The sequence below is a fragment of the Diplotaxodon limnothrissa genome, linkage group LG23, assembly GCF_057381915.1.
Source record: "Diplotaxodon limnothrissa isolate DT_005_m linkage group LG23, D_limnothrissa_male_GT1.1, whole genome shotgun sequence".
Classification (NCBI taxonomy): domain Eukaryota; kingdom Metazoa; phylum Chordata; class Actinopteri; order Cichliformes; family Cichlidae; genus Diplotaxodon; species Diplotaxodon limnothrissa.
The window spans coordinates 25,627,825-25,655,307 of record NC_140617.1 but is presented as its reverse complement, the minus strand read 5'-3'; the positions used below and the strand labels follow the sequence as shown (position 1 = coordinate 25,655,307).

At 41.0% G+C, this 27,483-nt stretch overlaps 1 protein-coding gene across 1 annotated transcript in view; it reads left to right on the top strand.

Annotated features, from left to right (window-relative positions):
- LOC146608181 (glycerol-3-phosphate dehydrogenase, mitochondrial-like) overlaps positions 1-19,821 on the top strand; it is a 36,663-nt gene extending 16,842 nt beyond the window's left edge. The window contains exons 9-18 of the mRNA XM_085347961.1: positions 2,021-2,165; positions 2,756-2,949; positions 3,329-3,463; positions 3,544-3,719; positions 7,767-7,898; positions 7,980-8,138; positions 12,133-12,245; positions 14,198-14,276; positions 14,365-14,463; positions 17,494-19,821. Of these exons, the coding sequence (XP_085204087.1) occupies positions 2,021-2,165; positions 2,756-2,949; positions 3,329-3,463; positions 3,544-3,719; positions 7,767-7,898; positions 7,980-8,138; positions 12,133-12,245; positions 14,198-14,276; positions 14,365-14,463; positions 17,494-17,619 (1,358 nt within the window). The 3' untranslated portion in view covers positions 17,620-19,821. The remainder of the gene's footprint in view (positions 1-2,020; positions 2,166-2,755; positions 2,950-3,328; positions 3,464-3,543; positions 3,720-7,766; positions 7,899-7,979; positions 8,139-12,132; positions 12,246-14,197; positions 14,277-14,364; positions 14,464-17,493) is intronic.
- The last annotated feature ends 7,662 nt before the right edge of the window (positions 19,822-27,483 follow it).

Here is a 27,483-nt window from a genome sequence, read left to right as displayed (position 1 = left end):
ATTAAAAAAGCTTTTTAAACATTAGGATTAAATATATTTATGAAAAATCCCTGGAAGTGAGGATGGAAAGGGTCAGCTCTATACCTGCTATATACCTGAAGACCACCATGTAACCATAACAACGGCATGTCCATTTAATCTCTTTCTTTTAACTTCTCATTAACACCATAGAGCCAGGGTTAATAACTTAAGTTCACTCTTCTCGCTTTTTGGAAAAACATGTCATATTGAGCTCAAATACGCCCCCTATGGTGGGAGCGGGAAAATCAGAAACCCCCAATTTCACCTTCACTGTGGATTGCTTTTTTTTTTCTCCCACCCATTCATCACCTTTCAGGTTTCTTGTGTGACATCATGCGCACATTGATCAATAGTTATCCACCATAGTGAACATTAAAAATGTGCACTAACAACCAGTTGGTGAGTAGTTCCTGGAGGTTTCTGGCAGTTGGTGCAAACACTTGCCATCTACTCATTAAACGGCAGCCAGAAACAAACAGTTTCCTTTAAAGTAAAATTTGGATCTACACAGCCAACACCTTTCAAAAGGTGCAACTTTTACTTTGAAAGCAAAAGATCTCCATCACTTCCACTAGGAGAGTAGTTGGCAAATGCTTGCAGATAAGTCGATGTCCTCCTAACAATAGTTTCCTGGTGTCCAAGACATTGTATACGTCTTTGCAAGTACCTCTTAAAAGGTTGATTCTGTTCATCTGGACGTGGCGTTTTCAGTGGGAGAAACGTTTTGTCACTCATCCAAGTGACTTCTTCAGTCTCAGCTGACTGCAGGTTTCCAATCTTATAAACAGTACATTTGCATAATGACTGAAACCAGCCCACTGAATGAACGAATGGGCTATGAGGTCAATTCCTTGATCATTAATATGCAAATTATCATGACCATTGATCAACAACCACTGATTAAAGTCCATAGATCAATGGCCATGAGTGCCATTCACAGTGGGAGTGGCTGCAATCACAGCATTGTTAGATGGCAAAAGATGTACCCTTAAGGCTCCTCCTCCATTCATAGATGTTCTTTACCTTTTCACGTAAATGGCCTCCTTGACTGTCCTCAGGCTCAGTCTTTCAGAATTTACTTACCTGGTTGGCTGAGCATGCATCAAGACATATTTGCAAGTAGTATCACCTTGCCACCTTGCCTGAACATCTAGAACTACAGTGTCACATGTTCAAAATGGCAGACAAGTTGAAGCCAAGCATTCGCATGATTGCAAAAACTGAATTCCACGTCTAATTGGCTTTTGCTTTATTTGCGTGTGGCGTCGGCTCAGGAGGTAGAGCAGGTCATGTCTTCCCCCTGTGCATCCATCAGAGTGTGAGCATGTGAATGTTAGGTTCAAAGCACTCAGACGTAGGAAAAAAACACTTCTGTAAATGTGTGTCAAAGGGTCAGTGACGCTTGTATTAAGAGGCGCTCAAACAAAGGAGAAAAGTGCAACAATTAGAGCCAAATATTTGTGCACTGCAGTCCACAGAGAAGTTAAAATATAAATAAAAAAGTCTCATCGTGTCCAGCTGTAGCGCTTCAGGTCATTAATAACAGTTATATTATAAACTGCAAGCCTTACATTAGATTATTAATGAATAAGTTATTAGTAATACTTCAAAGCTGATAAAGGAAATTCCCATTATCTTGTTGCTGTTTTTCTTGTTTCTGCCTCTGATGTTTTCTGCAGCTATATCTACAGCTTCCTTTTATTTGAGTTATGTATTGTTCTTAATGACCATGAAGGCTTCTAAAAGGATTTTTTTTGGGTAAATGCATTATTGTAAATGTAAGTAGAAATGAATGTGTATAGCAAATAATATATACACAGGCAGGACGGTGCTGCAGTGGTGTGAAATAAAAAAGGAAAAACTCAATTTAATTGTGATAAGAAGCTGCTGTTTGCATTAAGAAGCCAGTGAACGGTTCCTCCCACATTATTGTTTGCTTATTTTTTGTATTTGATGTCTCTCTTAATCGAATCTGTCAACGTCTCGCTCGTCTTCACAGGGCAGGAATTTGACGTGAGGGCCAAGTGTGTGATCAACGCCACCGGACCGTTCACAGACGCTCTGAGGAAGATGGACAACCAGGAGGCCTCGAACATCTGCCAGCCCAGTGCTGGAGTTCACATCGTCATCCCCGGATACTACAGGTCTGACATAATAATGCCAAAAACAACCAAAGCTGTTCCTGTTGTTTTCTTTTTCTCTTCCATTAACATGTATAGTAGTTCCTGTGTTTTCTCATTCCTGTGTGTAAATACTAAGCTAGCCAAACTATTATCTGACCTCCGCCTACATACATAGGACAATCTTCTCCGGTTAAGATACAGCCGAGTGGCAGAGTGGTTTTGTTGAAGTCGGAGGTTTTAAAGTTCAGCTAAGCTTATTGAGTGAAACCCGAGGGAGCGCGAGCCCTTTGAACAGAAATGCCAACCACCTAATTTTCTTCCTCCTGCTCACTTATTCTCATCTTCCTCCTGCTGCTATCTACCCCCCACCCACATACTCCCGTGCCTCCTCTACCTCTTCCATATCTGTGTTCATTTGTCTCCTGCTCAGGTTGGCCCTCATCTCCTCATTTTTAGTGCCACCATTCCTTCTTTTCCTCCTGTTTTCCTCAATTTTTTTGCGCCACTCTCCTTTTTTATTTCAATAAACCGCACAGACTCCTGCTACTTCTATTACGAGTGGTATATTTAATAATAAGAAATCCTCCTTTTTTCCCTTCTCCTTGGCACAGTCCTGACAACATGGGTCTCCTCGATCCAGCCACCAGCGATGGTCGTGTCATCTTCTTCCTGCCGTGGGAGAACATGACCATCGCCGGAACAACCGACACCCCCACTAGTGTGACAGCCCACCCAATCCCAGGGGAGGACGACATCAACTTCATCCTGAGGGAGGTCCGCAATTATCTCAGCCCTGATGTAGAAGGTACAGGAGCGCTTTGTGATGAACTTTTGAGTAGCCTGCTTTTTATTTTTTACCTGCTTCACATGGAGCCGCATGCTTATATGGTGACTGAATCTGCAGTTTTAAAGGTTTTTTTTAAATTACTGACTCACAGGTTTGGGCATTCAGTGATGCATTGAGGAAGGGTAGGTAATCGTAATCTCATCTTTTTGGGTAGAGCAGCGAGTTTCTAGTCAGAAAGATTGCTCTTAAGGGTCTTAAATCAAATCTTGCTGTGCTTGGAGTCCCTCAGGGATTCATTCTTGGCCCACAGTTGAATATAGAGTTGTTAGCTCTATATTCTCCTCTTTGGCTCCTTCTTTAATAAACATGACATGGTGTGACATTTTTGTGTCTGCAGTGCGTCGAGGAGACGTGTTGGCAGCGTGGAGCGGCATACGTCCCCTAGTGACGGACCCCAGCTCCAAAGACACCCAGTCCATCTGCAGGAACCACATCGTCAGCATCAGTGACAGCGGACTGGTCACAATCGCTGGTGAGCTGGCCTTCATCTGTTTGATCATCTTCAATGAGAGGTACCTGTGATGGATTTTAAAACACAGCTTTGGTGTTCAGGTGGGAAATGGACCACCTACAGATCTATGGCTGAAGAGACCCTGGACGCAACAATTAAGGCCCACCGCCTCTCAGCTGACTCCTGCAAGACTGTTGGTCTGATGCTGGAGGGAGCCAAGGGGTGGACGCCGACCCTTTACATCCGCCTGGTGCAGGACTACGGCCTGGAGAAAGAGGTCAGATGTTACGTTACTGCAGCTGGTCATTAAAGCCTAATACTGTACTGTTTACTATTAAAGCTCAGCAGGTTTTTAAGCACAGCTGCTGATCGATGGCTCTTTTCCTTTCATTTCCTCTGCTTCTGCTTTCCTTCTGTTACCGAGTCGCTTCCAGCAGCCTAAAGCAGTCCTACTCGGCAGGTTTGATACTTTATACATGTTAGCCTTAATTTCTCAAACAGTGGCCTTTTCTTACATTAACCCCAAAGCATACTAGGCCTTTATTTAAAGTTTCCTTCTCTTGTACATTTTATCAGACTTGCCAAAGAAGTGTGTCGTTGTGGACCGGAGAGTTGAGTTTCTTATGATTTTATGCTTTATGTGCAGTTTTGTTTCTTCTTTTAGAAAACTTATGATCCAAGCTGCAAAAAACTGATAAATAAGCCCCATAATTTACCACCACATCTTCAAATCTCTTCTTATGCTACATCTGTTTATTGTGAATTACCCAACAGTGGGACTAATATAGACCATCTTATCTTATCTTAGCTTGCATTTGAGCATCAGTCTAAACCTTGAAAATGTTAAATTGATATATAGGTGTCTTTTGTCCTTTACAATTATAGCTGGTTCATCGATGAAGCTCTACTTCTGATTGTTGTCAAAATGCAACACTCTCTGATGTTTTCATATTAACAGCTTTCATTTAAAAGGCTGAAAGACTTTTATCTGAAAAGTTTGGTAAAATGGCAAAGTCAAACTTGTGAAGCTGTACTGGTGGAAGAGGAAGAACTAGAGGTCAGGGAAACATTCACCAGTTCCTTTTTCCCGCCTTCGATTGTCTAATTAGTGAGCTCATGTGTACTGTAGCCTCAGTTTCCTGTTTGTAGTTGACAGACGTGTCACCCGTTCTGCTGCTGATGAGACGCATCAGCATCAGCATCAGCAGCAGAAGACCACACTCCTCTGCATAGCTTGGTTGTAACAAGTGGTTATTTGTGTTACTGTTGTCTTCCTATCAGCTCGAAGCGGGCTGAGCATTCTCCTCTGACCTCTAGCATCGTTTTCACCCAGATTAGTGAAGCTCACAGACTATTTTCTCTTTTTCAGATTGTTCTAGAACTCTAGAGATGGTCGTGTGGGGAAACTCCCAGCATATCAGCAGCTTCTGAAATACACAGTCCATCAACCCTGCATTGTTTAAAGTTGCTTAAATCACCGTCTTCTTCCTCTTTCTGATGCTTTTTGAACGTAGCTCATCATCTTGATAATGTCCAGATTCCTAAATACACTCAGTTGCCTCCATGTAATTGGCAGACTGGATGTTTGTGTTAATGAGCAGTTAAAAAAGTATACCTAATGAAGTGGCTGGTGAGTGTACAAATAAGTGTCTGACTTTAATGTGAAAGTCTGGATCTCTCTGCCACTGAGATAAATGACGGTTTATATTTAAAGCCACATCTTCCAGGTTTGTTTTCAGACCAATCAATGAGATTACTGCTTCATTAAGAAAAGTTTGGGAGTGCGTAGCTACTGTACACACTGGCTGACACAGCCGTGTACAAACCGAGCTGTAACCGCAGCTCTCGCAGACACATTCGGTGTCTTCTCCACCAGATGCTGACATTAAAGCTGCTGCTGTAACAAAGCTGACATTTCCACTACACAAAAGACTGGACACGCGTTAGATCGCACTGTGTGCTGTCCAATTTACCAGTGGCATTAAGGAAAGGCACATCGACTCACATCAGCTTTGCAGCGTCTTTCTGATAATTAGCCTGCTCGTTTTCATTAAGCGCAGTAGAACATAGTTTCATAAGGAAAAAGGCGTCCTGCGCTGAGTGCCTGCAGTAAACGTACTCCTCATTAGGGGCCTCAGCTCTGGTTGTTCTGGTTGTTCTCTGAAATATTCCTAAAAGGTCACTGTTGGTATTTGGACAGCGTTTGCCCTTTCACACGATCAGCAGGCCAACGATCTGAATAGCAAATAACCTGTTGTGTTCTGTAAACATGTGACACCTCATTGACAAAGCGGCGTTATCGTTTGTCGTTTAACTTAGAAGAGGTGAAATCGATCATCTGAATACCAGCAGCTGCAAGTTTACATAATTTAAACTGTAGTGAAAGGACTTAAACATGCGTTTAAAAGCAGAAGCTTTTTATTGTTTAACTCTTTAATTGTGTGTAACGTCTGTTAAAATCAGTCTTCAGTTTAAAAGTGGAATATTTGATTGATGGACAGTGCTGAGTCTGTTAATATCAGGGTGTTTTTCTAATTTTGTATTAAAACTATGTTTTTTGGGCTGTTGGTTAAACACAACAGACAATTTAACAGTTAATCTAACAGTTATTTTCTGACCTTTTTTAAAAACATGCTGTTAAAGAGGACAGAAAACTAAATAATTCTAAATAAATTAATCAATAAATTAAGTAAATACAAACATTTATTCGGGGAGGGAATTGAAAAATAATTTCTATACATACTATTCAAATTTTAATTAAGGCTACAGCTGTTTTTCTACATTTGATATTTTTAATTTTTATTCTACATTTTCTATATTTTTTTGTATTTCACAATTCATGTATTTATTTATGTATTTATGCTCAGTTTTACTACAGTTATTTAGTTTAGTTTTAGTTTACAACATTAATTTATAGATAAATTTAATGTATTTAATCTATATAATGTATTTATTTAGTGTATTCACTCAGTTTTTATATTATGTTTTTAGTTCTGCAAATCAATTTCCATAGTTTTACATTAATCTAATTAATTCTCTATTTTGCATCATATATACTTCAACATTTACTTAATGATTTATTTATTTTTACATTTATCTTCATTTATACTCGGTCATTATTTGAAAGTTATTTAGGTAGTAGATATTAATTAATTAATTGTTCTGTTTTTGCATTTGTATATTATTTCTCCACATGAATTTATGTAGCTATCTAATTATTTCTGTATTTTAACTTGGATTTATTTCTCTGTCTACATTCAAACATTCATTTTGTACATTTATTTTTAAATGTATCTATTTACTTATTCAGACTTGTGCCATTATTGCTCATTATTTCACTGGCAGCTGGGAAAAACTAACCAAGAGCAAATAGATTTTCAGAATAATGGACTTATATGTTGTAGGAGGGATAACAGGAATTATACATTCACACACTTATTATACACACACTGAATTCAGCTTATTTGGAAAAACCCAAATAAGCTGGCGTCACACCTGTAATTCTTAAGTTGGAGTAGGATGTTCAACATCTTTCTCTATAGAAATATTTTAGCCATTGACGTCTATAGCCGTCAATTGCAGTGAATGAGTCAATGGGTTTAACTCATTCACTGCCAATGGCTGGCAGTGAATGAGTTAATCAGTCAGTATAAGAGGTGTCGGTCTTTTTTTCCTCATGTAGGAAATGACTTGTAATATTTCTACTGATGCTGCTTATGTATTTCTCAGATCAGCTAATGACTTTATATAAAAGCTCCTATGACAAGGATGGTAAAAACGTTTAGATATAAAAAGCAGTTTAGTGTAAATGATATATTTAGGAAAATCAAATTATAGACCATGATGAGACTTTGTTCTAGCAGATGTAAGAAAAAAACAAAACAAAACAAAAAAAAGTTCCTAATGAGTGAATAATGTATTCATTTTAATAAAAGTTTTATCAGTGAATAACAGGTGGGTCACATGTTTCGATGTAACTAAACAGTCAATAAACTTCTAATAAGTGCTTCTGATTATCCAATAATTTAATACTGTTATTAACACAGTTTAAATTGTGTGTTTGTGGGTTGACTACACAAATTCAGGCAGTCTTTTTGCTTTAGTTTCACCTTACTGTTTATGCATGTCCCTGTAATTTATGACCTTTGATAATTGTTTGAGTATTTGAGTAATGGTGTTTTATCACAGTCCTGGTGATTTTGCTTTGGTATAAATTCCTAAACATGTTTTCAGGGCAGAAAACCTCTGATTAGCATTATTATTAACATAAATTAATATAAAATCTATGTATTTAAGTAAGTATTTATATCTTTCTCTGGCACAGGTCGCTCAACACCTGGCCTCCACGTATGGGGGAAGGGCATTCGACGTTGCCAAAATGGCTCAGGTCACCGGGCAGAGATGGCCGATCGTCGGGAAAAGATTGGTGTCTGAATTCCCGTACATCGAGAGCGAGGTAAAGTGGGACTGTTGTGTAAACGGTTAAAGTTCCAGCTGTGTGTCTGAAGAGTGTCTGAGAGCTTCTCGTCTTTTTCAGGTGCTATATGCGATTAAGGAGTACGCCTGCACCGCCATCGATGTCATCGCCCGGCGAACTCGCCTGGGCTTCCTGAATGTGCAGGCGGCTGATGAGGCGCTCCCACGTATCGTCCAGATCATGGGCAAAGAACTGGACTGGAGTCAGGAGAAGAGGACGGTACGGCTTTACAACACTTGATGTTTTTAACCCTTTAACATTCACCAGGTCACCGTTTGGTATGGTTAGATTTACAGAATCTCTGTTGTCCACATAGAGAGGCTTATTAAAAAAATATGCACGGCAATATGTCTGTGAAGGTTCTCAGTCCTCCAGGTCATCGTAGTCAAAGGAGCTTGCAAAGAAAAGCGTCTGGACTTCTTTAAGTTGCTTGAAGACGTTTCACCTCTCATCCGAGAAGCTTCTTGGATGAGAATGTCTTCACAGACATAAATAAAAGGAAATATAAGGCCCACATCTACTACTGAAAGTGTGCTTATGGTTAAAACATAACCTAACTCTATTTCTAAAACTGTCACCAGCATCCTGAGGTGCATGTCTGCAGGTTAAAAGGATGTGCACTGATGGGATTACACTTGTTTTATTCCCCTGGCTTCTGCATAAAGCTTTAATCCCTGGTGGGTTTCTCAAGTCGGGGCAGGGATTCGTTTTTGATCAGAGTACAATGGAAATGTCCACACCCTTTGCTCTTTCATAGAGGAGGCTCTGTGCATGCATGAAAGTTGAGCTATTTTAGGCCTTTATTGTTAACCAGCAGAAGTAGTTGGAGAATAGCTCATAAACAAGTCGGTTAATCATGCACCAAACAATCTGGTTTCTGGTTTTCCTTGTGTAAAAGCTTTCAGTTACATTGTTGTGAAAAAGTGTCTGCTTTCTTCATGGTTTTTTGTTTGTTTGTGTTTTTTTGCATATTTGTCACACTGAAATGTTTCAGATCATCAAACAAAATTTAATGTTAGGCAAAGATAACCAGAGTAAATACAAAAATGCAGTTTTTAAATGAAGATTTCATTTATTAAGGGAGAAACCCTATCCAAACTCACCTGGGCCTGTGTGAAGAAGTACATCATGAATTAACTGTATTAACCACATTTTTTGGAACCCTGACTTCAGTTTCTTCAGCTACACTAAGGCCTGATTACTGCCAGACGTGTTGAATCAAGAAATCACTTAAATAGAAAATGTGTGACAAAGTGAAGCTAAAAGATCTCAAACACCAACACAGCACATCACGATCTAAAGGAGCAGCTGAGAAACAAAGTCAGTGACATCTATCAGTCTGGAAAAGGTTACAAAGCCATTTCTGAGGCTCAGGAACTTCAGTGAACCACAGTGAGAGACATTATCCACAATTGAAGGAAACTTGGAACAGTGGTGAAGCTTCCCAGGAGTGACCAGCCAACCAAAATTACTCCAAGAGCTTCGATGACTCATCCAAGAGGCCGCAAAAGAACATCTAACTCACTTGTCTCAGTTAAGGTCAGAGTTCATGATTCAACAATAAGAAAGAGACTGGGCAAAAACGGCGTCCATGGGAGAGTTCAAGGAGAAAACCACTGCTGACCAAAAAGATCACAAATGCTCGTCTCACATTTACCAAAAACATCTTGATGATCCCTTTTTTTAATTACAGGTTTTCATGGAATAAATGTAAAAGCTGCAGTTTGTATTTACTCAGACTTACTAACTTCTAGTATTAAATTTGTTTGATTTGATTGATCAAGAAGGTGGAAGATACTTTTTCACAGTACTGCAGCTCCAATGATCAGTTTTCCCAAAAAAAAAAACCTGTAACATCACCCCAAAATTTGTTATTGGTAATTCTTTGTCTGTGATTGAGAGATTTTAATCAGCGTAGTCCAGGGCCCTATTTCAGGAAGCCGGTTTAGAAAACTCAGAGTGAAAAACGATACTCAGGGTTGAGTAACCCCGAACTGTCCAACTCGGAATATTCGGTTTCAGAAAGGCTGATAACAATTAGTTCAGTCAACGCGGAGTTGCTTTAACCCCAAATTAAGCGCGCGCACGAGGATACATAAAGCCCTGATTAGTGGAGCACAGATTAAGCGAGTCACCATGGAGACGGAGGGAAAGAAGGCGCGGTCAATGTATTTTACAGCGCTTGAGGCCGAAATTCTGATGGCAGCATATGCCGATAACATGCAAATTTTGCAGAAAAAAAGTAACACAGCCTCAGCTGCAAAAGAAAGGGAACATGCATGGCAAAAAATAGCCGACAGAGTCAATGCGTGAGTGTTAATTTAAACATTGATCTAGGGATTTCCACCCATTTAACACGTTATTTATTATATTTCATTTTTTATTTTATACATTTTATTTTGTGATGTGACGTGTGCGCAGGTGCAACCCAACAGGCCCCAAACGTTCCTGGCAGCAAGTAAAAATGAAATATAAAAATATAGTCCAAACAGGTAAGGTGTAATTGTATTATGAGCCATAGTGCTTGGTCTGTTTGTCCCATGTAAATCAATTGCAGTTAGAGGCTACATTAATTTCCCCTCTGTAAGCACTTATTGAAATTATCTGAGCACATTACAAGTACATATTTGCTTACTCTGTATGCTCAAATGTGACCCGTTATAGCCAACAGAAAAAAAGCGGAGGCCCGAAAAACAGGTGGGGGTCCTCCACCACCACCACTCACAGAGCCTGGCCACTTGGCTTCCACATTTGTGATAATGTTGGCAGCATCATATATGATCTTCACAGTGCAGAGAACACAAATTAGCATCCATTACTATAATGGAATAATTTGTTAGTTTGAAATGCTACAGGGAACTATGTACCTGTACATTAATGCTGTGGAAAGACTTCCTGTTCACATAGTCTCCTTCATTTACTGAAGGAGCAATGATTGGAATGTGAGTGCCATCTATACAGCCAATCACGCCTGGGAACCGTGAGAATAAATGTAAAATTTAAGTAGTAGTTCAAATATCACCACATCATATATTAAGTTTCGTTCATCCTGATACCTGCAATTTTGTGGCATCCCTCTTTGATAAATCTTGTGGGTCTATGACCGGGGAACACCACAGACGAGTGCAGGAGACGTTTCAGTGCAACTGTAACATTCCTGACTGCCCGACAGACGGTAGCCTTGGAAACGTGCTCAGCGTCACCAATATTATACAGAAAGCTCCCGTTTGCAAGAAACCGAAGTGCAATACAAATAATATGTACAGAACTGAGAGGATGTCCGCGATGTGTCACATGAGCAATATTAGGCCTGAGGATGTTATTCAAATAAATTATAGATTGTGCTGAAAAACGGTAACGTTCACACAGAAAATCATCAGGAAATGATAAAATGTCCAAACGCGCTCTAATCACTCTCTCCCGGCGGAGAGCTCTGCGGAGAATTTGGGCTTCAACATCTACTGGCTCTTCAAGGAAGGGACACGCCATGTCTGACACTTCCTACAGTCAGGTTTCCGACAAAGAGGCGGAGAAGGTCAGGGTTAGTTGAAGTAAACCTGCTAGGGGGCAGGTTAGCTTCACGGAGTGTGTCGTCATAGTAACTCACTCAGAATTAATCTAAACTCGCTTTGTGAAACCGAAAACCCAGAGTTTTCGTTAACTCAGGGTATACTTACTCAGAGTTTGCACTAAACCGGCTTCCTGAAATAGGGCCCTGGAGTTAGAAAACACAGATTAGAAAACACAGATTAGAGAGTCTCACTTGTAGGATGGGTGGAAGTTGTGCAGCCATAATAAATAATTTCTCCTCACTGTCACTGTCATGTGACAGCGACAGACTTTCTTTAGATTTGATGTGGTGGTCAGACACAAAGAGACTTTTGAAGATGTTATTTTGAGTTTTGGAAAACCAGATGTTTTCCAGTGTTTTGAGGTTTGTTTAGAGCTAAAAGATCTGATGAATCAGGTAAACTAACATCGAGCTGTGCATTTTGAGACAGCAGCTTGTATGAGTGACATGTAGCAAGCTGGAGAAAAAGAAACATTTTAGCCGTTGACACACATTGTAGTGACCTCATTAGACATTAGATGCCTCATTTAATGTTATAACCTGAGTTACAGAGGGTGTATGTGTGAATCTGTTTGTTCTGATTAAGGAGAAAATGACTCTGCTGATTAGTGTGGGCTCACTTTTTTTTTTCTTTAAATCCAGGAGGAACTTGAGGCAGCGAGGAAGTTCCTGTACCATGAGATGGGCTACAGGTCTCGCTCTGAGCAAATAACCAAGACGTCTGAGATTAACCTGGACAACCATGAAGTAGCCAGGTAGTGCTTTTGAAAACGTCAGATAGTTCATTTAAGTTTCCTGATTGATTTATGCATTTTTTTTTCTTTCTTAATCATGTTCCATATCAGTTATAGACTACTCAAAAAATTAAAGGGACACTTTAATGAGAGTATACCATCCAGTCAGTTAAATCTCTGGGATGTTGTTCTGGTCATTTAAGTGTCAGAGGGGCTTGTTAATGAGTTTCAGTTGCTTTGGTGTTAATGAAATGAACAACAAGTCCAGTAGACGTGTGACAATGAGACAAACCCCAACAAAGGAATGATTTGCAGCTGGAGGGGACACATTTTTCCCTCTTCACTTTTTCTGTTTTTTACTAGTTTTGCATTTGGCCAGTCTCTGTGTCACTACTGCTAGCATGAGACGATACCTGACCCTACAGAGTTTGCACAGGTAGTCCAACTCCTCCAGGATGGCACATCAATACGTGCCATTGTCAGAAGGTTTGTTGTGTCTCAGGAACACACAGGCAGTTACTGTAGGGGAGCTGGACAGGGCCATAGAAGGTCCTTAATCCATCAGCAGGACCGATATCTGCTCCTTTACGCTAGGAGGAACAGGATGAGCACTGTGAGAGCTACAAAATGACTTCCATTAGGTCACTAGTTTAAATGTTGCTGACCAAACAATCACAAACAGACTACATGAGGGTGACCTGAGGGCCTGCTGTCCTCTGGTGGGCTCAGTGCTCACTGCCTGGCACTGTGGAGACTGATTGGCATTTGCCAAGGAATACCAGAATTGGCAGGTCCACCACAGGCACCCTGAGCTTTTCACAGACGAGAGCAGGTTCACCCTGAACTCGTGACAGATGTGAAAGTGTCTGGAAAAGCCGTGGAGAAGGTTGTGCTGTCTGTAGCATCGTTTAGCATGACCGGTTTGGTGATTGGTCAGGGGAGACATGTCCATGGAGGGGCACACAGACTCTGTGGTTCTTACTGTGGGGCACAGAGCAAATTTCAACTACAGGATTTCCTGCAAGTATTTAAATAATCTTAAAATATTATTTTTATAGTAATTTATGACCCTGATCATATTTAAGTTCGCTCTCATATTTTTACTATAAGGGGAATATTTCTCCCCACTGTAACTTTGGTCAGTCTGTCTCTACAACTCCTCACATTTTTTTGTTCGACTTGCTGGCTCTGATTATTACACAGCTAATAGACCCAGAACCAGATTCAGAGATTCTGGAGCAGACATTCAGGCTCTGGAAAAACCTGCTGCTTTCAGGGATAAAGGACCATGTTTGTGGCTCAGTTACCCAAATACTGTCTCTGGTACTGATCTCTGGTTGGATGAAGAGTTGGCAACAGTTTCAGGCAATGCCCTTTTAAACTCTTTGAAGGATCTGGTAGAGCTGTGATACCAAAACTCCTCTATTTTTAAAAGTAATATGAAAACATCTTAGATTACCTGTCATAGATATATGACAGGTAATGATGACCAAGTATAAATAAAAAAGTATAAGTAGGTCATAAATGGTGGGTGAGGTGGTGGGTGAAAGGAGGAAAGTCAGGCCTTTTTTTATCCCGTTTGGGGAAAATACTTATTTATTTCAGTGCAGATGGTAGTAGTTACAACTTACTAACTGTTGCTGTTGCACCTCAAAGGCATTTCCAAATCAGCGAGTAATTAGAAGGTCAACACGCTTTTGAGGAAAGCATAACAGCCTCTAACAGCCACTGCTCGCTAGGGAAAAATGTTTATTCCCAAAAACCAACCAGGGAACGAAAGCTAGAATTTAAGTAGTGGTTACTGGAGGCCATGTGGGTTTTTTGGGTCGTGGTTCCAGTGTTGGTCCTGGGCCAATGCTGGTTATGGTGTTGTATGCGCAACATCAACATGACGGTATTTGATCCACTGCTGTTGTTGTTGTCTGTTAATATCGCTGCTGTAAATCGGCTGTTACTGCTCGTGTGTCTGACAGGTACAAGAAGCGTTTCCATAAGTTTGACAAAGAGAGCAAAGGATTCATCACCACTGTTGACGTCCAGCGAGTTTTACAGGTGAGTTTTTTTCTCTCAGTCTTCACATATTTGTTACCCGCAGCTGCATGTCATTGATCCCGAGTGCTGTGTTTCTCCTTCCCTGCAGAGCATCAATGTGCACATTGATGAAAACGCGCTCCATGAAATCCTTAATGAGGTGGACCTCAACAAGAACGGACAAGTCGAAATTGATGAATTCCTGCAGGTAGGCACTAAGTACAGAGATGATCAGCAGCGCTTAATTTTAAGTGCCTTCATTTAGCATCTGTAAGCACAAGACAGACATCAGTTATCTGTGATCTGTTAATGGAGCAGCTGTGCACAATAAATGCTTAAACTAGCTTTGAGCTACGTGCTCTGAGTGGCCACTTTGTTAGGTACAGCTGTCCAATCAGCCAATCACCTTTTAACAACTCAAAGGATTTGGGCATATAGACGTGCTTCATGCCTAAATGCATGCAAGGTATGCTCTTCTGCATACCTTGGTTGCAGTCAAGGTATGCAGAAGAGCAACTCCGAATGGACAGCATGTCACTTCATTATATTAGCCAGTTATCAGATTTCAGTCCAGCAGAGCAGCTTTAGGATGCGGTGTAATGGAAGATTCTCATTTGCAAATCTGCAGTAACTGTGTGGTGCTATTATGTCAACAAGGACTAAAATCTCGGAGGAATGTTTCCAGCAACTTCTTGAATCTGCACCATGAAGAATGAAGCCAAAAGCGAGTTCGACCCAGTACTAGCAAGGTGTACCTAATGGAATGGCGGGTGATGTTACATAGAAACACGTCTTAAAGGTTTAGTTACAGCTTACAAATCCAAAATGCGGTGGTGGACTGGATTTTTTTTTTTTTTCTAGATTTTAGCAGGCAGTGAATAAAAAAAGTGTCTGGCTGTAATAATGCAAATTTATTTGTTTTCATTTGCAAAAATAAAAAATGCAGATTCATGGAAAAACTGAAAAATATTTGGATCGCAGATTTCAGCTACATGATTTCCTGCATGTAGCTGAACATTTAAATAATCTTTAAACAATCTTAAAATATTATTGTATTTATATTTTAAACCTTTACAGGAAAATCAAAAATACCAGAACAAATTTTAAAAAAAGGCAAATAAGAATGATTTTCTTTATGCGCACATGCACAGTATGCAGTGTGGTGTGTGTCTTATAAGAGGGAGCATTAATGCCCAACACCTCTGTGAGTGTGCCTGCCCTTCTCAAACCAGCAGAGCAAACATGACTGAGGACGCAAAGGCTGGATAATGGAAGCCCTCAGGAGCGTGATCTGTCACACACGGATTCAGCCTTTTTCTTTTTTGTTTTTTTTTTTGTGGGAAATTGAGCCTGGAATTAACATGAATTCAGCCTGTAAGTGTACAAATCCAGTTTTTCTAATAGTAAGGTCACCAAAAGTCAAAGGTTCAGTTCCTCCTCTCTTGCCTGTCATTTTCAGTATTTTTACCCTGATAAAAGCAGCATATTCCTCCTCATACATGCAGGAGAGCTGGAACTTAAATTATCCTGTCATTAAGAGAGAGAGAGAGAGAAAAAAAAAAGAAAGACCTGTGTCCACCTGACAGGTGAGTAAACTTCCGCTGCTGCAAGCCGAGAGTGTGAAGTCTAAAGCAGCGGCAGGTCAGGCCGAATGAAGGTAATTAGAGAGGAGAGGCTCTGTCAGCGACTCGTGTAATGAGGCCTGAGGAGTGTCCGGGGAGCCCACACGTCCGTCTGTCGCTAAATTACTTTCTCACTCGAGTCCAGAGAACAGCCATTACAGAGGACTACCTTTGTTAGCGACCTATCTCTGCTGCAAGCGAGCCGATGTTCGGACAATAGAGAAGCTAAAAGTGAAAAGAGCTTCTGTCTCCTTTGTGATGACATCTGTATCTGTGCGTTTGTTTCTGCTCGCCTGATTCGCCATGTGAACAACAAACACAAAGTAGTGTGGAGGATATTGATCTTTTAACCCTCACACAAAACCTAACCCAGTTCTCCGGTTAACGAAAATTATGGCTGGAGGTGGGAAATGAACTAAAAAGGTCCAAGAAGTGTTAAAGCTGAGCCAGGTGACTTTATCTGTGGTGGATAAGGAACAGGAGCAGCAGCCGTGTGTTCTTCTGCTGCTGTAGAGATGCTCTTCTGCGTACTTTGGTTCTAACAAATGCTTATCTGAGTTAATGTTGCCTTCCTGCCAGCTCCCAGCAGTCCAGTCATTCTCCTCTGACCTCAGGGTTCAACAAGGTGTTTTCACCTAGAGAGCTGCTGCTCACTGGATGTTTTCTCTTTTTCACAGCAATTCTCTATAAAAAACAAACAAACTAGAACTGCGTGAGTGGGAAATCCCAGCAGATCAGCAGCTTCTGAAATACCAATAACCATGCCACATTTAAAGTTACTTAAATCCTCTTTTTTTTCTCAATTCTGTTGCACAGTTTGAAGTTCAGGAGGCCACCTTGACAATGTTTACATGCCTAAATGCACAGAGTTAGTGCCATGTGATCGGGTGATTAGATATCCACTGTCCATATGTACATAGCGCTGCAGAACTGTACCCCCCCAGCATGTTTACACTGAGTAGGAGATGCTCTGTATCTCATTGTACAACTGTATAGTGACAATAAAGGCATTATATTCTATTCTATTCTATATATTTTGTTAATGAGCAGTTAAACAGGTTTACCTAATGAAGTTTTCATAGATAAAGCTGCTTAGCAGTACATGAAGTCCTTAAAATAAGGGCGTCTTTGACCTGAACCAATTTAATAGAATTAATATAAGGAGTTTAAATATTTGTGTTTCGTGTCTAAATTTTTAGAAAAGAAAAAACAGTGACAGCACTTTCTTAGCGCGTCATCTTAACTATTAAAACATTGCTTTGCACTCGATTTGTTGACACTAAGATTGAGAAGAATATATAATCATGTCAGAGAACATTAAAATCGCTGCCTGTTTCCTGCCGTTGGAGAAGATTACATGACCTCATTTTCACATTAAAACAGTCGCACCTTGCTCAGCTTTAACACATGAAAACTAAAAATGGTTTCATCGTCTGCCTCTCAAACTCAGGGATGTGAGCTCTAAAGCCTTTCACTGCCAGGCAGGCGGTTTCCTCCTCGTCCTGCAGATAATTATTTCTGCCCGAGGAAAGCGGCCCGCCTCGCTTTGACAGGTTAACCTTTCCCGCCGTTGTCCTACACGCCACGTACTCTGTTCTCTCCTGTTCCCTCCGCAGCTGATGAGCGCCGTGAAGAAGGGACACGTGTCGGACAGCCGCCTGGCCATTCTGATGAAAACTGCAGAGGAGACTCTGGATCAGAGGGAACCGGTGTCGGTGGACCGAAGCGGGGGCGGAGTCTGAGTTGGATGCCAAAACAAAAAACCAAAAAAACCCCCAACCTTTAAAGGTGGTGATGACACAAAAAAAAAAAGATGCAAATGGAGCTATTTGAATGACAATATTGCAATCAAGCATGCAGCCGGATGAATTTGGACAAATCAAGCACTCCTGTGTGTTTTGGGTGAAACGGTATCTAATGATTGAGGCTGAGATGTGTCTGTTTATTTCATCTGTTATGTCCAAAGTCTTAACATCTGGTGCCTCAGACCACACACACAACATTTTATACTGTCTTTTTACGCAGCACTTTTAATACTTTGACGTTCTCTTTGTCCAGCACTCCTTGATTGACGCTGATTATTGTGTAAATACCATCTTCAGGTGGCTTTGCATCACGCAACACAATTTACAGATAAATGTGAAGTTTCCTAGAAAAAGAAGGAAAAAAAAAAAAGCAATTTGGTTCCAAGTATTGAAAAAAGAGCACTTCATTTACGTTTCTCAAAAATAATCACCCTTTTATTAAGTGAAAAAAGGTTTTAGCAGCTGCTTGAGGAAGATGCTTTCACCTTTTCAGGACGCCCGTTCTAGCTGTTGTTTAGTCACCGTACGTTAGCTGTATCAGTCTACTCGTATATGACTAAATGGTTGACAGGATGCAGGCAGCAGAATTAAAAAGAAAAGAGAACTTGAATGTGCCACTTCAGCCAGAAGAGGCGAATATGCGAGGCTGAAGATGAAGAAAGCGGGTATTTGGTAATTGTAGTGGCAATTTAAACCAGTTTTGCTACCGAGGCGCTGCCAGAGACGTTTAATTGGTGAGGTCTTGATTGTCCGTTTCTAAAGTTATAGTTCCGCTGGGGCAAAATGTCCGCATGAATCAAATACAATCAAACAACATCCATTTGTGTATCCAATATATATCCATTAAATGTAGAGCGGGAAGAATCGATACATTGTCGTATCACAGCATTTTGTATGCTGATGTTGTATCGATACAGGGAGACCAAACATCTGTACTTTATTAGAAAATTAAACTACAACCAATATGTGATTTTCATTTATTTTAACAGTTAATATATTACGAGAAAAACAGACTGATAGCAAATTGACTCTGTCTTACAGAAATATTTATAGCAGATTTTAATGACAACTGTATCTTATTGTTCAAAGCATACTGAGATTGACAGATATTGAGGACATAATTAGTGATAGTTTGTCACTGCTGTAATTAATTTAGTTTTATTTATTAGTTTTCATTTAGTTTTAAATAGCGCAAAATCACAAGGACGGTATCTTATACAGTAAACACTCTATAATCCATCTAATAATCCAGTCACCAATCAAACGACCCCCTATGAGTAAGCACTTGGTGACAGTGGAAAGGAAAAAAAAATATAGTGTTTAAATGGAGCCGCTCTTTTTTTTTTTAAAAAGAGAACATTTTTATTTTATTTAGCAACAAATTTCCTTTTTAAAAAAAATAATTTTTCTTCAAGGAAACTTCCTGGTAGGAAGTGTTGGACCTTTAGACAAAACCTCAGTGATAGTTTCTGCGTGTCCTCTCTGATCTGTTAAAAGCACAAGTCAGGTGACGCTCAGCATATTTAAAGTATTTCTTCAGCCAGGTTTTTGTTTTTTTTCCTCTCAGATGAGTTATTTTTAGGCTCATCTGGGATCTGCTGTGTTTTCCATCTATTGCACTACTGAGGTTTACATGACGAGGTTTCCATCTTCAGCGCAACTGTTTGAGGACGCTGTCACTCTGATCTCCTCGTGTATATTTTTTATAATTATTTATTCTTTTTTTTATCCGTGTCATTCTGCTCTTTGCTCTTATAAAAACAGGATTTCAAAGGAACTATGAGTTATTTTTACTGGCTATAAGGTTGAAGTTTGTTTTGTTTCTGTGCTTGAGGTCGAGAGCAAAGACCTGAATTAACGCTGTATTAACGCACATCCACCAAACTGTTGTGTAATCCTGCATGCAAGCTGATGATTTTTTAATCATGTATCTGACGGAAATGAGATGTTTTTAAGTGTGGCATGCTTCGTGTGCAGACTTTGTCTGAGTGCAGTTGAAAGACAGTTCACTGTATGAATGTATGATGTGCCTTGTTCTGCCTATAACATGACACTCAGTCTTCTTTTTCACAAAGCTACATGAGTTAAACATTAACAGGAAAACATGTTGAGAATGTAAAGACATTTATAAAACATTTATTACGTGAAAAAGTCGATTGTATGCCTGGTTTGTTCGAAATAGAGACTTATTGACGGAAGTTGAAGGGTTATTATTAGTTATGGATAAGGGTATTTTCTTTATGGAAGCCGATTACTTCATGTTTTAGTATAAAGATTTGTACTTTGATTGGGTTTTTTTGTTTTGTTTTGTTTTTTTTGGGGGGGGGGGGGGGGGGGGGATTTTCTGTATCCCATTGAAGGATTGTTTGGCTGAAATGACTCCGCAGCACTGTCTTTCTGCATCTTAAGTCAGAATCTTTGTAGCTAAAGATAAAATTATTAGCTGTTTGATGAACTTTTAAGGTTTCACAACACAAAACCTTTAAAATGTTGAGTGTTTATTTTCCTTATTGGTGCATGTAGATGTGAAAATGAATGTTTGGCAGAAATGGAGAAGAGGATTCTGGCACAACTTAATACTTCCAAGGTGTCCCAATGAGAACATGAAGTCTGAAGAGGTTAAAGATCCAGCAACAGTTGTAGGATTAAGAGCAGCTTTGTTTCAGCCTTTGGCCTGTACCAGGCCAGTGAAGTCCAACAGTTTTCCTTCATATGAAAACTGTTCTTGGAGCTGTAACCTCCAGTTTTCACTGCAGTGCTGTGAAAAAACGTTCACTCTTATTGCTTCTATAGGAAGGTAAAGGTAAGTCTGCTAGAAGCAATTAGTACTTTATCATTGTCATCAATAGTTATACTTGGGTGGGGGGGTATAACAAATTTGAATGTTATATTTTACAATATTAAATATATTAATATTAAATATTATATTTTATTAAATAAATTGCACTCTGGAAATACCATGAATAACTGCACTACCTTCCCGAGATAACATTAGCAGAGCAAACTTGACAAAGCTACCTCCCGATTGACAGCAAGCTGATGGCTCAGTTACACAAGTAAAAATAGGACAGCAACCTCCTGGAATCTGTTGGTGATTGTTGTGAATTTTTCCACGTGCTGCGACTGATCGTAACTTGTGACTAAATGGTTGCCCAGATCTTGAAGGTGTTGCACTTTTGATTGCACGGATCATCTGATAGGAGTCAACCTTTTTGCAAAAGGTCTTACTTGGACTGACTGCAGTCACTTGGAGAAATTGACAAAGGTTTGAAAGTAATTATTTTCTACCCTACAAATGTAGACAGATTGCCAGCATGTTTAAACAGATATTGACAATATTTTACTTAAACTACATAATTTCAAGTAAAAGAAAATGTGATAAATCACAATATATGTTATTGCAAAACACAAAATGTTAAAAATCTTAATACCATCGTATCATGAGCAAAGTATGGTGATAGTATCATTTTACTACAAATAAATTTCCACAAAAGTTGGGCTGCTGTGTAAAATGTTCATAAAGACTGAGTGCAATGATTTGCAGACGTCAGGAACCCATACTTTAGTCAAAATAGAACATTAAAAAATGTTCCAATGTTTAAACGGTGTGAGACACTGTGCCATTTTAAGGGGACCAAAACAAGGTCACTTTGAAATGGAAACAACACAGTTAAAAAAAAAAATACTTGGGACTGGGACGCGTTTACCACTTGTTTACAATATCCACAGCTACACTGTGGGTTGTGTATTAATGACATGGTTAATTATTTTGATTTCAATTTTTGAGGTGTCCTTGGGTGAAATGCTGAACCCCGAATCTTCACAGAGTCCCAAAAAATGAAAATATTTCGTGTTAATCAGTATCTGAATCATCACCTCCCACATTGCAGCACATCTTCCCTCACTACCAGCCTCTCCTCAGGTTTTATAATCTAAAAGAAGCGTGTGCAGGCTGTTCCTCCTTACTGCCTTTATGGTGTGATTCATTCTCACTAGCAACAAGTATTCAGTTTCTCTTAGGCCTTTTTCTTATTCCCTTCACAGAGTCGTGCTGCAGGTTTTCCTTCTAAAACACTGTAGCTGTTATTGCAGTGTATCAGTGTGCGGTCACGTGGGGGTTCGACTACAATACCTCGACACTGAGGACCCTTCAGGCTGCCACCGCTGCCCGTCTAACCTGAATAGCTCATGGGCAGTGCGACTTAAATCCTGATGCTTGATTGTCTCCTTTGGATGAAATTACAGCTTTATCCAGGGTCAAAGAGAATCATATTCTTTACTGCTTTTCTCTTCACCAGCACTGTAAAAATGCAGTGATCCAGTCTCCAGGTGGAAAAAGAAACAACAGCAATTATCTAATTAAATGTATCTGGTTGCTTGCAGAGCTTTGTGTGGTTTTTGTCTTTCTGGTGAGCATCAGTCAAAGCTGGCGTCACAACAGCCGAGGATGTGAGCGCCTGTGAGAGAGGAAAGTGAGCATTTTAAACCAGAAGTGTTTTCCTTGTTTTTGTTTTTAATTTGATGTTATTTAATATCAGAAACCATGTGATACGAGTACAGTAGAGCTTACTTACAGGGACCTGTTTGCCTTGTTTTATTCTTATTTAGAATTCAGGTTATTCTGCAAAAAGTGGTAAAAAATGTGAGTTGAAACTTGTCAGATTCATTTTTCCTGCCTTTATCTAAGTACTAACTGAACAGATATCACCTTTGGTTTTGGAAAACTGACAAAGGTTTGTTTACACACCAGAAGACTGACAAACGATAGACAAAACTTACCTAAATTCCCAGGGGGAGGGACAAATGCCTTTGGAGGTTGCATCCATCCAATGTAAAAGTCTGCCAAATAAAAAAGATGTTGAGCTATTTGCTGAGGTGACAGATGAAAGTATCTTAGTTCTTGGCGCGAACTCACTACTGCAACCATGCTGTGCCTCATGCATGTATGGAAACCCTTATGCTTGAAGGTGGAAGGTGCATTATGGACAAAGTGCGAGTTCAATAACAGAACACCATTTGTGTTCAGGCCTGGCACGCTGTTCCTCCCAGTCAAACCCTTTGAGGTCACAGTTTCATCGCCCACGTGAGAGTTGAAGTGCCCCTAAATGGACAATGCAGTATCCAGATGGGGCACTTTCCGAGCTCAGTCTCCTTCCACACCCAAGAGATGATATTATACAGCCACTTGGGATTGGACCATCAGGGCCTCAGCCACTGAGAGCACTCTGAGTCCCCACTGAATAGGTCTTCATTTGACTCTTGGGAGACTGAGAGATGGGTTGGGGCTGCATTGTGTTGGTATGGTGTGGTGAAGAGACAGCTGAGTGTAGAAACCCTAGAAACCCAGCTGTAAGTTTACCCACTGATCTACACCCCTACCCTCACCTGTGGTCACAAGCATACGTTAGTGATTGAAAGAATGAGATTGGGTTTGCAAGTGGCTTCCATGAAGGGTGGCAGGCTGTTGCCTTAGAGATGGGATGAGGAGTTCTGTCATCCCATCTCTAAGAGTAGAGCCACTATTGCTCCACATCAAAAGGAGTCAGTTGAGGTGTTTTGGGCATCTGACTCAGATGCCTTCTGCGTGAAGTGTTCCAGGCATACACTACAATGAAGAGGCCCTGGGGTAGACCCAGGAAATGCTTGCCTGGGAAACCCTTGGTGTTCACCTCAATAACCTGTAGAAGGTAGCCAGGGAGTTGGAGGTTTGCACTTCTCTGTTTAGGCTAATGTCCCCACAACCCAGCGCTGGATATGTTGAAGAAAATGGATGGATGGTCTTTATCTGGCTTCTCAACAAAGGCCTACTTGCTTTGGGAGATTTTGTAAGGGTTAATACACCTTTGACAACGTAGCTGTTGGGATGACTACTAGGGCATAGGCCAGGTCAGGTGTTTTATTCATATCCTGCCAGGGGAAGGCCTCAGGGCAGACCCAGGACCCACTGGAGACATTATATCTTTTGCCTACCTTGGGAACACCTTTGTTTCCTCCTGGTGGAGCTGGAGGAGGTGGCCGGGGAAGAGAGGTCTGGGCTATTTCATCCCCGACTTGCAAGACCCAGAAGAACAGCAGAAAATAAATGGCTGGATATATTTTGGTGAACACATTTAGTAACTTACTTTGCTCTAGTCTTCATGTCTTTCATGCATGCCGTGCAATTAATTAGTGACTTTTTTATTTTAGGATTGAAGCAGTTCAGTTTGCCTTTTTTTTAGTTTTCATGATAAGCTAAGCTAAGTAGTAGCTGGCTATAGCTTCATATTGTACATGGATGGAAGAACAATTCTCTCACAATTCTTTTATTTATATGGTAGGTTTTCAGAAGAATTTAGTCACATAACAGGGTGTTCCACAACAGACTATTGAAAATGTACACATTCTGTAACTCCTTGTTCAAAAACATACCGACTTCTGAATTCCAGTGACAACTGAGAACAAAGCTCTCATGTTAAGCTCCAGAGCAGCAGCTGAAAGTACCAGATGGTGACATTTTTACTTTTAGGAACACCTCACGGCAGACCTATGTTGTTAAATGTCGCACCCCTTCTGTAACATCTCCGTAGCTTATGGATATTTCTAACCAAGAGTTCATTCAGTTAAAAAAAGAAGTGCTTTTCTCCCAAGTGTTACTTTTCACTCTGCGGCTGTAAAACATTGGGTGAACTTGGACCAAGCCAAAACGTCCTCACAGAGGCTGAAGTACACGACCACACACACACACACACACACACACACACACACACACACACACACACACACACACACACACACACACACGCACACACGCATTAACCTTCATGCAGTCGGCTCCTGCAAACTGGGTGAAAAACAGCCTTTTCTCCTGAAAGGTCACAGCCAGATTTGAGTGACAGCTTTAAGTCCTGCGCTCATATTACAATCTGCAGCCGAGACGTCTTCATGGGAAAGGCCGCGAGTACGGGGAAGCAATTAATTGTAATGAATAATGGGACAAATCTGGTTGGCATATGACCACTAATGCTCCTTTTTTCTCCGGAGGGTCACAATTCCACTACAACTACAATTACAGTCGCTTAAAAGTAAATCATGCAGATCATAAGAATTAGCTGTGGTCCTGTCCAGCAAAATCAAAAAAAGGCAAATAAAAAAAACCAAACAAACAAAAACACCCAGAACATAATATTATAAACAAACAACAGCTTGCCCACCCCGATGGGGTTTTTATTGTTGCCGGCGACTTTAACAAAGCGTGCCTAAAGACTGTGCTTCCTAAATTTGTCCAGTTCGTGGACTTTGCTACGAGAGGAGAACACACTTTGGACCATGTCTATTCAAACATCAGGCATGCTTTCAGAGCGACACCCCTCCCCCACCTGGCTGGATCTGACCACCTCTGCATGTCCCTCACCCCCACCTACACCCCCCTGCTGAGAAAAACAAAGCCCCAGACAAAGACAATAAAAACCTGGCCTGAAGGAGCCCTTTCTCAACTGCAGGACTGCTTCTCAACAACTGTATGGGATTTATTCTCCAGCCACAACCTCCAGGAGTACACGGACACTGTACTCTCGTACATCAGGAACTGTGTTGACAATGTCACCGTCAACAAAAGGGTCAGGGTGTTTCCAAATCAAAAACCCTGGATGAATAGCGAAGTGCAATCCCTCCTAAAAAGCCGCAACACTGCCTTCAAGTCAGGGGACAGGGCAGACCTGAGTAGAGGCATCAGGAAAGCTAAGGCTGCCTATAGGAGGAGGATTGAAGATCACTTTGCTGACAACGACCCCAGAAAAATGTGGCAGGGGATCAATCACATTACCAACTACAGAAGCAATAACCAGGCAACATCTAGGACTGATGCCTCACTGGCTGAGGATCTAAACCGTTTCTTCGCCCGCTTTGAGACGACCAAGCCCTCAGCTGCCACACCACTTCCACCCGCCCCCAGCACTGGCACACTAACACTTAGGGAGCACCAAGTGAGGTGTGTTCTAAGGTCAGTGAATCCCAGGAAGGCGGCAGGTCCTGATGGAATACATGGAAAGGTTCTCAGAGCATGTGCTGACGAACTGACCGGAGTCTTCACTAAAATCTTCAACCTTTCCTTGTCATCAAACACCGTCCCGCCCTGCCTCAAAACCTCCACCATCATCCCCATCGCCAAGAAGACAGCTGTGGCCAGCCCAAATGACTACAGGCCTGTTGCACTTACGCCTGTAGTGATGAAGTGCTTTGAGAGACTGGTCTGTCAGCACATCAGGGCCGGTCTGCCTCCCACTCTGGACCCCCACCAATTTGCCTACAGGACAAATCGTTCCACCGAGGACGCTATCACCATAGCGCTCCACACTGCGCTGAGTCACCTGGAGCACCGAGGAAGCTATGTGAGAATGCTCTTTCTGGACTTCAGCTCAGCATTCAATCATATCATCCCGGAGATCCTGGTCCAGAAACTGTCTCACCTGGGACTCTCCACCCCCATCTGCCTCTGGATCAAGGACTTCCTGACAAATAGACCACAGTCTGTCAGACTCGGCCCCCACCGGTCCAGCACCATCACACTCAGCACCGGGTCTCCACAAGGATGTGTTTTGAGTCCCCTCCTGTTTACGCTCTACACATCCGACTGCTCCCCTACCCATCTCTCAAACACCATCATAAAGTTCGCGGATGACACCACAGTGGTTGGACTCATCTCAAGGGGGGATGAGTCGGACTACAGAGATGAGGTCAACAGACTGACTGAGTGGTGTTCAGTTAACAACCTCCAACTGAACACCACGAAAACTAAAGAACTTATCTTGGACTTCAGGAAGGGCAGAGCAGACCCGGCCCCACTTTACATTCACGGGAGCTGTGTAGAGAGGGTACGCTCCATGAGGTTTCTGGGCGTGCAGATATCTGATGACCTCTCCTGGACTGCAAATACTACAGCGGTGGTTAAAAAGGCCCAGCAGCGTCTCCACTTTCTGAGAGTGCTCAGGAGGAACAACCTGGAGGAGAGGCTGCTGGTGACATTTTACAGAGCCACCATAGAGAGCATCCTAACGTACGGCATAACAACATGGTATGCAGGGTGCTCAGCTGCAGACAGGAAAGTACTGCAGAGGGTCATCAACACAGCCCAGAAGATCACTGGCTGCTCTCTGCCCAGCCTGGAGGTCACTGCAAACTCTCGGTACCTCAGCAGAGCTGGCAATATCATCAAGGACCACTCTCACCCCAGCAACCAACTGTTTGAACTATTACCGTCAGGCCGACGGTACAGGTCACATAAAACCAGGACAAACAGATTCAGGGATAGCTTCTTTCCCAGAGCTATCACCGTAGTAAATAAGCACAAAAACAATTGAACCTATTCCATACCGTCACTGTCATTATATTATGCTGCTATTCATACTGTCATTATATTAATGCTGCTATCCTGTATATATTGTACATACTATTGTTTGAGTACTTACGATTGTTTTTTTTGTACTTTTTATATTTTACATTTATATTTATTATTGAAACTTGCACCAAGGGAGTGGCACTCCAATTTCGTTGTACTCTGTACAATGACAATAAAGGCTATTCTATTATATTAGGTAATAATTTTGAGTTTAATGCAACTTAAATATATAAAATCAAGGGTTTATTTATTCAAATGATTAATTGTTAAGGAAAATATGGTTGGTGAAAACTGACTGTATACCAGTCAAGTCAGAATAGATTCCATTAAATTAAATATTTTGCATTCTACTTATGTTTATATGTAACATAATTACACATAAAATGTAATTAAATTACTTAAAGTCAATATCCTTTTGAGAGCAGTCA